General features: G+C 32.3%; 1 protein-coding gene and 1 long non-coding RNA gene across 2 annotated transcripts; one reads left to right on the plus strand and one right to left on the minus strand.

Moving 5' to 3' along the window:
• Window positions 1–4273: 4273 nt before the first annotated feature.
• Window positions 4274–4982, plus strand: LOC138325915 (uncharacterized). The gene is made up of 2 exons (XR_011208838.1): window positions 4274–4715; window positions 4825–4982. It is a non-coding gene; the product is annotated as an uncharacterized lncRNA (long non-coding RNA).
• A 5144-nt stretch (window positions 4983–10126) lies between these two features.
• Window positions 10127–10729, minus strand: LOC138326521 (zinc finger CCHC domain-containing protein 10-like). The gene has a single exon (XM_069272620.1). It carries the CDS (start codon window positions 10727–10729, stop codon window positions 10127–10129), a length of 603 nt encoding a protein of 200 aa, XP_069128721.1.
• Window positions 10730–13786: the final 3057 nt, after the last annotated feature.

Consider the following 13786-nt stretch of genomic DNA (forward strand, 5'->3'; position numbering starts at 1 on the left):
ATCCACTGAAATGATATAATCTATGGTCTAAAATATACGCTTTTATCCGAATTCAGCCGTGACAATGATTGGTTCCGGAAGTATTGACTAGCAGATAGGTATTCGAATATTTAACTTTTACCGGAAGTCTGGTATGTGTCAACGATTGATCAACAAACCTCACCCAGGAGATACGCCGTCGTCACTTTGGACGTCAGGTACGGTCTGATGACCACGTGACGTATGGCTGGGCTTAGAGGTGTGCTGCATTTGTTCCACTTCCGATGTAGTAAAGTCCCGCATTTTTTGTGTGAGCCTTTTTTCATGAAATGTTTTGATCCTTTTGTTTGATGTGGTTTATCAGTGATAGATTAAGAAATGACAGATGATTGATGTGATTATAACATATTAAAACAAAACAAGTGACATTAAATGTTAAGAATAGTTAGGCTTCAAATATTCTATTCCAAAATATTTTTTTCATTATATCTTGAATCAAGATGTTGCAACCCAAAATTTCGTTTGATATTTCTTGCATTACAAAGTTGCAACGGTTTCATTTCAGAACTAATGGCATGTTTAAGCAGCGTTACACACAATTTTTCTATTTTTCATTAATCTTGCAATTTATGTAATTCAGGAAACAAAACAAATTTCCTTTCAGAGTATAAATTAGTAACGCATCTTCTTGATGCTATATTTATTGTTATTTGGTATCAAATAAATAATTTACCTACTAATTCAGTCTTCACTGATTTCCTTGAAAGCTCACAATGACTTTATTATTTATATGTATCTTCAAACAATATAGGTAGTGAGTACAATAAGTGTGATTAGGGGTGACAGGGTAAATGTCAATGTCAGGATATCTTCTATGCTTCTTATATTTTCAGGTCATCTGACCCGAAGGGTCAGGTTGACCTATTGTCATCATGCACCGTCCGTCGTCGTGCGCCGTCCGCCGTGCGTAAACTTTTCATTCAAACGACTTCTTCTCAATAACCGGAAGGCCCAGGGTACTCATATTTGGCCTGTAGGTTGCTGGGATGAAGGGCTACCTAGTTTGTTCAAATGAATGACATTGACAGTCATTCAAGGTCACCGGGGTCAAAAAGGCTAAAATCTTTAAACGACTTTTTCTCAAGAACCAGAAGGCCCAGGGTACTGATATTTGGCCTGTAGGATGCTGGGATGAAGGGCTACCAAGTTTTTTCAAATAAATGACCTTGACAGTCATTCAGGGTCACCGGGGTCAAATAGGCTAAAATCAATATAACAACTTCTTGTGAATAACTAAGAGGCCTAGATACCTGATATTAGGCCTGTGGCATGCTGGGATGAAGGGCTACCAAGTTTGTTCAAATAAATGACATTGACCTTCATTCAAGGTCACAGGGGTCAAATAGGCTTAAATCTTTAAACGACTTCTTCTCAAGAATCCGAAGGCCCAGAATAGTTATATTGGGCCTGTGACATGCTGGGATGAAGGGCTACCAAGTTTGTTAGAATAAATAACCTTGACCTTCATTCAAGGTCACGATGATCAAATAGGCTAAAATCTTCAAACAACTTCTTCTCAAGAACCAGAAGGCCCAGGGTACTTATATTGGTCCTGTGACATGCTGGGATGAAGGGCTACCAAGTTTGTTCAAATGAATGACCTTAACCTTCATTGAAGGTCACAGGGGTCAAAAAGGCTAAAATCTTTAAATGACTTCTTCTCAAGAACTAGATAGCCAAGGGTACTGATATTTGGCCTGTAGGATGCTGGGATGAAGGGCTACCAAGTTTGTTCAAATAAATGACCTTGACCTTCATTATAGGTCATAGGGGTCGAATAGGCTAAAATCCTTTAAAAAACTTCTTGTGAATAACTAATAGGCCTATAGACCTGATATTAGGCCTGTGGCATGCTGGATGAAAGGCTACCAAGTTTGTTCAAATAAAGGACATTGACCTTCATTCAAGGTCACGGGTGTCAAATAGGCTAAAATCTTTAAACAACTTCTTCTCAAGAACCAGAAGGCCCAGGGTATTGATATTGGGCCTATGACATGCTGAGATGAAGGGCTACAACGATTGTTCAAATGAATGACCTTAACCTTCATTCAAGGTCACAGGGGTCAAAAAGGCTAAAATATTTAAACGACTTCTTTTCAAGAACCAGACGGCCCAGGGTACTGATATTTGGCCCGTAGGATGCTGGGATGAAAGGCTATCAAGATTGTTCAAATAAATGACTTTGACCTTCATTCAAGGTCACAGGGGTCAAATAGGCTATAATCATTTAAACAACATCTTTTGAATAATGAAGAGGTTTAGAGACCTGATATTAGGCCTGTGGCATGCTGTGATGAAGGGCTACCAAGTTTGTTTAAATGAATGACCTTAACCTTCATTCAAGGTCACAGGGGTCAAAAAGGCAAAATTCTTTAAAGGATTTCTTCTCAAGAACCAGACGGCCGAATGTACTGATATTGGGCCCGTAGGATGCTGGGATGAAAGGCTACCAAGTTTGTTCAAATAAATGACCTTGACCTTCATTCAAGAACACAGGGGTCAAATAGGCTATAATCATTTAAACAACATCTTGTGAATAATGAAGAGGCTTAGAGACCTGATATTAGGCCTGTGGCATGCTGGGATGAAGGGCTTCCAAGTTTGTTAGAATAAATTACCTTGACCTTCATTCAAGGTCACGGGGATCAAATAGGCTAAAATCTTTAAACGACTATGTTGTATTGTACTAATAGTCAGATGACCGTTAAGGCCCATGGGCCTCTCGTCTTTAATATGAACACTACAATGCACTTGTAAATCAAAAAGATGCAGTTACAGCAAATATCAATGTTCACCTTTACCTGTAATATGGGTTAATCCATCATATAAACTTTGGATAACATTCGCTTCGTACCTTCAAAACACCGCACAGAAAAATTGTCGATAGATTGGAAATATACACCATGAAATTACCTCACTGTTCGTTTATTTATTTTCATCATTAGATATGTATGTAATGCATTAAAGATGCCATAATCTTTTAACCTATCAATCTTTTTAATAGTTTTCTCTGTGATGTTATACAAAATAATGAATTTCAATTTGTTAAACGTGTGGGGTTTATTAGTCATTTATTTATTTTATTTATTTATTTATTTATTTAAAAAAATGATTAAGACGTCTAACTGTTACTCCATGATAACATAATAAATTGATGTTTGGGTAATCCTAGATAAGACAGTATATCACATATCAAAATCAAGAAACAAAAATCCATTAATTACAATGTTTATGAAATGGATACCAGATTAAGAATTTTGGATGTGATGTTGTTTCTTCTTCCTAAAGTCTCTCTTGACATGGCCACACTCTTGGCCAAGCTAAGGTTATGAGAAAGTCTCTGTTTCTGTCCCCTGGCTGAGACACATCATAGTCTGTAAAAGTGGCAGTCCCTGTTCTTGCATAGCGCTTAGAATAAATGAAGCGAAACGACTGACATTGCTGTTGTCTGCCATGAATTGCATATATTGCAAATAGAGATGGCCATTTTCCCATGACATTAGCTGTTATAATGCTAATAGATCTATATTAAGATCTAGAAGAGTTTTTTTCAATGGATGGCAATGGATGAAATATATGTCACAGTTTCTTGGTTTTGGTATGCGCTCCACCGATTTCCCGAATTCATGCACCAGGTATGAAATTCCAGTGTCCTATGAAAATGAAAATATAGCCCAAACACGTTTTTTGTTAAATTGCATGAGGTCAAAAATATGTTATAGTGATTTGGTTTTGGTATTTCACAATAACCTAATCAAGATGAAACCATACATCACATTATAAGTACTAAATGCTTCATAGTATTTAACATCAAGATAAGACCACGAACGCAAAGATGAAAAATTGAGTGGTGGAAGGAAAGACTGACGAAACAACACGACAAAAACTATACCTTTACCACTTGTTCGAGGACGAGGACTATATAAACAACGCCAGTGAATATTTTAATTCATTAATAATTCAAGATAGAAATAATATATTTATCAACCCATTTAATTATAAAATGATGGCCATATTGAAAACCAATTTTCATAAAGGCATTGACACAAAAATTAGGATTCCAAATCAATTAAGTTTCAAAATACATGATATTTTTAACTTTTCTGCGGCGGCCATTTTGAAAAAATAATCAACAAAGTGTCTGATAGTTTTACCAATCAGGAAAATAAGTAACTTTTATTTTTGCTTTCAGGAACCTTCAGACACAAAAATATAGGTATAGACGTAAAAAAATTATTGCTTATTAAACATATTGTAATAAAGTTAATGTATTTGAATATATAAATTAAAAGTTTGTCTCATTTGCAATACCATGACATTAAAAAATGTGATTTTGGATATTAAATCAAAGATTTTCAAGGGACATAACTCAGACAAAATGCGAATGAACTATGCAATGGATAAATTACTATTTTGCAACATATAAATAATACATCATATATTTTGACTTTTATAGTAGTTTTATAACGAATTTGTCGATGACCATAATAAAGCAAATCGAAATGAAAAAAAAAATATTGAGTCGATGACTAGTGTAAACCGGAAGAAGATAACTCTCATAACCGGAAATCATAACGAAAACAACATACACGTGGTTTTTTCGTTGGAGAAGTACCTGTGCGAAGTATTTGTATGTATGTGGAGAAAACAATGGTTTGAACAGATAACTATTTCAGGTGAGTATTATGTACGTCAGTATAAATAGTGTATTTTACTTAATATTGCACAAAAATAATTATTTTCCAATATATTATGACACGTGTCGTTCTGTTTAATCTTTTTCAGATGAAGTGTACTGTAAAGGACAGCTACATGGAAAGTTATCAAGGACAGTGAAAATTATGGTGAAGGATTAGGAAGATTTGAGTGTGAATCTTGATGTCATTTTACTGAAAACCAACTGGATTTACTATCAAAGTTTCACAGAATATCGGAGTCAAGATTTTATTCCGAGGATTTCACAAGCTGATTTTATGAATGTTGGGAGAGGTGATTTGTTGTACTTTTTAGTTCTCATGACTGAGTGTAATTCTCGTCTGAGTGAATGTTCTAGGTTTATTGCTTTTTGTTTACAATTGCTTGTGTAGTAGGCCTTGTAAATGACGTAGCCTATATAAGTAAGTAGAAAGTTAACTCCTTCATATTTTTCATAATCAATTTTATAACCTAACACTATATTTTCCAATGTCACCATTTTTTTGCAATAACCTAGTTTACTGAACATATCGCTGACATGTGCAATAAATGATTTAATATATTTACATTCTACAAAAAAGTGTTTGTAATTTTCTTCAACTCCGCATGTATTACATAGTGGACTATCTTTTATTTTCCATTTATAAAGTAGGTAATTATTTGCCAGAACTCTGTTAATCAGTTTCCATTTAAATATTTTCATTCTATTGTCTTCAAAATGTTTAAAGGTGCACTGAAGGGATTTTCTTAATTTGTGTTCTATCTCGGATTTTTTAAAATGTATAAATGTGTTTTCCCATGATATATATGCAATCGGTCTAACTGATATTTTCTCAATCAGGTTGTTGTATATGATTTTGTTTGTAATTTTAATTATAGGTATTGTTTTTAGTGAGGGTGTCATAACAACTGACAGTTCATAATATTTCTCATTTATGTTGTATTTTGATATATCTGATTTTTTTAATTTTTCCTGCCATATTTTAGGTATTGCGTTTTTAAGTATTGATATTTGTGATATCCAATTGTGTTTATCTTGTAATATGTTCAATATTACATTTTCATTTATGTATCCTTCAACATCTAACAGATCTTTTATAGTGATGATATTACTTTTTATCCAATTTTTAAAGATCAATGATCTATTATTATATGTGATGAATTGATTGCCCCATATTATTTGTTTTCCAATATCTGTTATGTTTTTGGGGGGTTTCACATTTCTCCCATTTATGTCTACCCAAGCATTAATGATATTTTGATAGAATTGTGGAATGTTAGAGAAATCTTCTAGTTGTTTTGTGTGTTTTATATTCATTGAAAAAATTAACAAATCTTCTCCAAATTGATTTAAAAATAATCTTGGTATGATTTTCCATTGATTTTCTTCATTGCTTTTTAATTTTTTTATCCATCCTAATTGTACAGTTGTAATATAGGAGTTGAGATCAAGTGTGTTAAGACCTCCTTCGCTATATGATCTGCATAGAGTTTTTTTCGCTTTACCTTCTCACTTTTACCCTCCCAAATGAAATTGTAAATAATTTTTTCTACTTCTGTTACAATATGTTTTGGTATAGTCAGTACAGATATAAGATAAGATAATTGAGGAATAAGTAATGATTTAACAATTTGTATTTTCCCTATCATTGATAATTTCCTCCTTTTCCATGTATTGACTAATTTATTTATTTTTTTTCAATCTTACTTTCCCAGTTGATTTGAGATGTTTTAATAGCATTAAGCCCAAAGTATACTCCTAGTGCTTTTATTTCACTTTGTGACCAATCAATCTTTTCAAAGTCATCTTCTATGTTTATTTTATTAATTCCTAATTTTAGACCTAGTGATTTTTTTCTATTTAGGATTAATCCTGAAAGACTACCAAATATCTCTATAGCATTTAGGGCTGCAGTTATGTCTTTTTTATGTTTCAAGAAGAGGGTGGTGTCATCTGCTAGTTGTGAGATTTTAAAATGTCTTTCTTGTGAATTTTTAATTTGGATTCCATGAATATTGATATCTTGTCTCATTTTCATTGATAATGTCTCGACTGTTATTACAAAAAGTAGAGCTGATAACGGACATCCTTGACGGATTCCGCGCATAATCTTTACTGGTTCTGATAGCCATCCATTGTTTGTTATTATGCAATATATATCACTGTATAGGACTGAAAACCCATTTCATAAAACTTTCTTTAAATCCAAATTTTTTCAAAGTATGAAACATAAATTCCCATTCTATTGAATCAAATGCCTTGGCAAAATCTAAAAATAGTATAGATCCAGTAATATTAAATTTCTCGGCATATTCTATTATATCCTGAATAAGTCTAATGCTATATCTTATGTCGCGCCCTTTGATAAAGCCATTCTGATCAGTATTTATTATTTTAGGTAGGATGGGTTTTATTCTTTCAGATAGACAATGAGCTAATATCTTATAATCTATATTTAGAAGTGTCAATGGTCGCCAATTATTTAAGTCTAATGGATCATTTTTTTTAAACATTAATGATAATATTCCTACTCTCTGTGAATATGCTAGTTGATTTTGTAAATAGCCTTCATTTAGACAATCTATTAACATTTCTTTTAAATGTGGCCAAAATATTTTGTAAAATTCTATTGTTAATCCATCTGAGCCTGGAGCTTTGTTTAATTTCATCTTATTTATAGCTATATAGCATTCATTTTCAATTAATAAACCTTCACATTTATTGCTATCTTCCTCAGATAGTATCTTTTCAAAATTTATTGAACCTAAATACTGCTTTATGTCATCTACATTTGGGTTTTTTGATGTATACATTTTTTCATAGAACTGTTTCTCATATTTGATTATGTCTTCTTGTTTTGTCAGTAATTCTTCCTTTTCATTTTTTAGTTTAGTAATGGATTTTTTAATTTGTCTTCCTTTTTCTAAAGAAAGAAAATATTTAGTGTTCTTTTCACCATGTTCAAACCACTTAGCGCGTGATCTTATTTGCGAACCGAGAGCTATTTGAGTGTATTGTTCTTCTATCTGTTCTGTGACTTGATCTATTTCTTCTGCTGTGTCTGTATTTTCTTCGTTAAGCTTTTTAAGTTTATTTTCTAATACAGAAATAATATTCTTTCTTAATTTTGATTTCTTTTTTCCATATTCAATTGATCTTTCGCGAATTTCAGTTTTACATAGATCCCATATCATTCGACTTGACATGCTTTTATCTTCTTTTAATTTTTTAAATTCATTAAGTACTTCAATTATTATTTTTTTTTGGTACATATAATCATTTAGCAGACTATTGTTTAACTTCCAATACCCTGGTCCACGTATTGTTTTTTCAACATTTAGATAAAGTGATACAGCTTGATGATCAGTGTATTTAATTAATACTGGTCTTATATCAGTTGATGAAATTTTATGAATAAGTTCATTTTGTATAAGGAAATAGTCAATTCTACTAGCCTCATTATTTACATTTTTCCGCTTCCATGTAAACTGTTTTGTGGTTGGGTGTTTTATTCTCCAACAGTCTATTAAACGACATTCGTTTATCAGTGACTTTAAAGATTTTACAGGTTTTTGGGGGTTTACTCTAGATTTTCTGTCAGATTTGGTGTCTTGAATTTCATTCCAATCTCCACCTATGATAATTAGGCCTAAACTGTGTTCTTGTGTAAATGTTTTCAAATTTTTAAAAAAAATATTTCTCCTGTTTTTATCATTAGGGGCATAAATATTTATTATTGTGTAAACATTGTCATTTATTTTCAAATTAACTAGCAAAAGCCTGCCATCGTTGTCTCTGTGTACATCAATTATCTCATACTCTAAGTTTTTTGTTAGAAAGATAGCTACCCCACAGCTCTGGCTGGTGCCAAAATTATGTAATACTTCACCATTCCATTCTGATTGTACGAATGGGGCATTAGTTGCTGTAAAATGTGTTTCTTGTGCCAGGATTATGTTACCTTTTTGATATTTAGCCCATGTATAGAATCTCTCTCGTTTTTGTTTATCACCTAAACCTTGTGTGTTAGCAGTCAAAAAATGTAGTTTCTGCAACATGTTATGTAGAAGAGTAAAAATATTTTGGTAAGTATTATGTATATTACACCTACATGTATATACACACTCGAAAAAGATCTAGCCAGGAATGTATCCATTCTTACGTATACTATTCATTTATGTATTGCAGATAAAATTTATAAAAATATAATCGTACATACATATCTAAACAGCAGACATACAGTCTCATAGTCACATATATATACATATATACACCTGCCGACCACACTAGTATGTTTACATACACATAGCCGGATGTCTTCATATACTTTCATGTATAAAAATTGTATGCACACATACACTTAAAAAAACAATTGAATCAGAGGTAGGTTATTCAATTTCATTTCTCTTTTTATAGAGTTGTACCATATGTTGAATTCTAATAATATTAGAAAAAATCTTTTTAGCACTTTAGTAATATTACCTTGCAGATAATATATCAAGATAATTTTATTCTTATCAAAATTAGGATATGAGCAAATAGTAATATCATTGTGATGATATATTATCTTTGAGATATAATAATTCAATACGTGCATATTTTGATTTAAGTGACCATATGCATATAAACTTTGAATTATTATATGTATAAGTGATTCCTGGAATAAACTTTCATATTTAATAATCTGTAACACTCTTCTAAATATCACACATATTATCATATTAGTATAATATATTACACTGATAATATATAATATAAATAGAAATATTTTCTCATGTAATATACAATTTTGTGTATATGTTAACCAGCTTTTATAACATGTTAAGCATTTATGTATAAAAATGTAATGTAATTCACATATGTCATAACAGATGCATTGTGATACACTTACAGATATCCTACTGTTACAATATACTATACTTAGTACTACAATCACGTGAAACACATAACTGGCATAATATACTAAACTTAGAAATTTGATACTGGTATAATATGATACCGGTATATATAGAGATATTATCACATATACTGTATAACTTTGTGCAAATTTTAACCAGTTTTCATAATATTTTGTGTATTTATATATACTATTATTATATGATACACAACAAACATAATGTGATACACTTAGAACTATACTAAATATACTGTTATAAAATAATATACTTAGGAATATTATAACGGGTAATATATAGCATTGTGCATATTTTAACCAACTTACTTGATATTTTAGGCATTTGTAAGTATATGCTGTGTAAAACTTTGTGGCATTTTCAAAAAGAGATAAATTTATACAAATTTTAACTTCTTTCCTTCTATCCATATCTTGAATGTAGTTTTTTATGATTGTTTTTAATAAATTTCAGTTAAGCATAAATACTCTCTTTTTTGTCATTTGGCATTACATTTTTTCTTTGGGGTATTGTTCAGTTCATCCAGTGGGGATCTGACATCCGACGGGAGTTGACTTGATTTTCTGGAGGGAGTCTCTTTCAGGAAAGAGTCTATGATTGTCTGATTCTGTGGTTGTTTACTTTCTTGTTTTTTACCTTTTGATTTTTTGCTCTTTTTTCGTTTTCTTGGCTCATCTTTGGAATCTGTTGACTCTGCTGCTGATGAGGGCACATTTGTTGATCCGGATGAGGGCACAGGGGTTATGTCTGTTGAGGGCACATTGGTTGTATCAGTTGCAATTGGAGGCTTATGGGTTTCCGTTTGGCTTTCGGACTTAGTTTCATTGCCATCATCGATTTGTTCGTCGTCATCTTCGCTGTCGCTCTCATCATCGGAGCTTTCATCAGCGCTATTGTCATCTTTCAACAATGAAGGACAGTTAGACTGGATATGACCTGGGCTCTTGCAATGTCTGCACACTTTATCGTTAATACAGTCTCTGGCTACGTGGCCAGCCTGCAGACAGTTGCTACAGTGAGCGTTCTCATTGGGTTGACCTCTGTGTCTTATCATGGCTCTGTATTTTCCCCCTATGGTCATTGATGTTGGAAGTGGATTTTCCAGCTTCTTGACAATAACTATTCGGTCACCGGTTTCACAATTGGTGAGGTATCCATCACTCTAAGTCTTTCTCTATATAGGCTCTGAATTTCACAACCTTTGAGCTCAAGGTCACGTTTGATTTGACCATCAAAGGCAGATAGTGGAACATTTTTCACTCGAATTAGTGTAGTGTTTTCATCGTATGTATTCCCTATTACTGGATTGTTTGCATATATCTTGATGGATTTGCTCCTAACGACAAGCCCTTGAGTGATAAGTTTGAGTCGCGACTCATAACTGTCGAGGTAAATCCTCCACATTCCTCGGACACGCTGAAGTCCGATTAATTGTTCTATGGGAACTACATTGCCTATTGCTCTGTACAGTTCTACATGATTCTTTAGGGACAGTTCTAGTGCAAATATATCAAATTCATGATAAAAACTGGCTTTACCGTTCTGGCTGGAAGTAGCAACACGGCTGCTTATGAGGCGGTGCCCATTTTCTGTAGCTCGATAAATTGTTGATTAGGGATACACGCACATTTTCCTTCTATGTGTTTGTTGTCGCGCTGATTTTTCCTTAGAACTCCTTTATGTAGCTTGCGGGTTGATTTCCTTGGTTTTTCTGGTACATTTCATGACGCTCGAAACTTCATCATTGTTGATTTATTTTGATTTATTAAAAGATCATATGAACTGATGAATGATTGTTTGTTATATTTACATAATTATACAGAAACCTAAGGAGGGAAAATTATTTAGATGCTTTCATGTATTATTCCATTACCTTTATAAATAATAACCGTTGTAAATTTGAAAGTATTTTCATATGAAAATATCTTTGTTGCTTTGTATCAATACATTTCCGTCTTTAGGTCTCATTAGATGTCTGACAAAAACAAAAGAATTCAGTTCCTTTTCAAATGAAGCAATTTATCTATAAATTAGACAGAAGAATTTTTCTATTATCTCTTATTAAAGAGAACAAATATGCTGATTATCTTCCCTTGTGTAAGAAATTTGCTTTCAAACTTCTATTGCACTTGAGCGCGAAATGTGTTGTCGAGTCGAAACTTTCTCCCCTTTGAGAATTTTTGAAAAGTTGGCATGTATGATAAAATCATTGAATGACTTCTTGTCGTGCATGAAGAAACATACTTAGTATTGTCAGAAACATCTCTACATAGAGGTTGGAAGCTCCTTTGTTTTTTGTTGAAAGACAGAGGGACCTCCGGCTTATAGGCATTTCCATTGGGTAACTACTTTTAAGTTTATTATTTTAAACATGATATTTCTGCATCAATGCAAAGTCCGATTGATATATTTAATAGGATTTTTGAAAGCCTAAAAATCAGCAATTTTACCTGGTTTCTTGAAAATCAGACATTCAAAACTGAAGTTCATTTTTTTTTTTATCAAATAAGTTAAAAAAAAATTTTTTTTTCGTTCCAAAATTGTACTCAAACCATCTGAAAATTACTGAACTTGTATATAACATATAAAAGGTTTCTCTGGTATTTAAATATTTTTAACTATAAACCCCTAAGCACAGACAGAGGTACATATCTGTAGATCGTAATTTTAGGTGGTGGAGTTGCCAATCTCTCTATATGTTTCTGGTCTTGGTAAAGCAATAAATGATCTTTTCAATCACTTAAGCGCTTACGACGTTTGCCTTAGTCTTGACCTTGAGCTGATGACCATGTAATTAGACATTGTCCAAGATACATATGTATATTAATTAGCTATCCATATGTGAAGTTTGGAAATAATTCATGACGAAATGGAATTGTGAGAACGCAAACAATATTTTTCTAAAACCAATTTTGTACTTAAACTTAATAGTAATTTTGTACTGATGGGCAGAAGCCTACAGTAATAAAAGAATTTGAATTTGAATTTGACCTTAATTGGTCTCGACTTGATTACCTGTAATACGAACTTGTCAAAGATAGTCTAGTGCACATGTTGGGTTTGATGATAATTCCTTGATACTTACGTCAATCTGTAAGCACAGACAAAATACCGAGACTGTATTGGACCTGAAGCATTTGATTCAATGAAGGGCTTTCAAGTTTTTGCAATCAGGGATCGTGTACTTTTGATTCTATCGACCTTTTTCTTACGTACATATATCAGGCCTGTTGATAAAACGTATGATACACTAATCATAATGTATACATTTTCGTATTTACATTTTCAGTCACTGCAGCTCAACTATATGTAACTTCTTACCAAGATTCCGAAATTACGGAACTGATAGTTAGGCTTGTAATAAAATGTTGCAATCGGCTATCATACTTTTGAATTCCAATGTTTTTGCCAGTGTTTATGTGTCCGGAAACACAAATTGTTGTTGTTATATTCAAACAGCGGTATAAATAAAAAAAAAAAAAAAAATTGTCTCTACATAATGTAAGTGAACTTTTACAAATGATACAATGACAGAATGAATTTTAGATCAATTAAACTGAGTTTTTTTCTGTATAGTTTTCAAAACATTGCCTTCAAAATCCAACTACATGCAGTACATATACAGTGTATATATGATACAAAATCAAGTCGCGTATTTTATTATTTGCGTTCCATTTTTCTTTTAAGTTAAAAACAACATTTAAGGCACATTGTCGGCCCAAAAGCTTTTATGGTTGAAATCTTCGGTATTGTCTATAACATTCTGGGGACTCAGAGTTACATGTATATATTCTGAATAGCAAAGCTCTCCTTCCGATTATCTCCAATCATCTAGCCAGTGCATGAGCTTGGCGCAAATTAAAGAGGCTAAAAAGTAATTAAAAAAGTTGGAGTGAAAAACAGACAACAAAAATAGCATCAACTCAGATATATGTGATATTGAAAAGTGATTCTGTAACACATAAAATGGACTTTGTTTCTCTTCTATTTTATTAAATAATAAATTTTGATTTAATGTATTTTGGTGGTTTGCTAATGAAAATTTTCGTCCTTGCAAGTTGCAACTCTCAAAGATTCTTAGCTGATGATATAATAAACAAATATATATAGTTAATAACATCTTTAATCAAATGTATAG

Source organism: Argopecten irradians, chromosome 6 (genome assembly GCF_041381155.1).
Source record: "Argopecten irradians isolate NY chromosome 6, Ai_NY, whole genome shotgun sequence".
Classification (NCBI taxonomy): Eukaryota; Metazoa; Mollusca; class Bivalvia; order Pectinida; family Pectinidae; genus Argopecten; species Argopecten irradians.

What these genes read in the sequence shown, in the direction of transcription:
- LOC138326521 (XM_069272620.1), bottom strand. Translation starts at nt 10,729, where the DNA reads ATGACCATAGGGGGAAAATACAGAGCCATGATAAGACACAGAGGTCAA.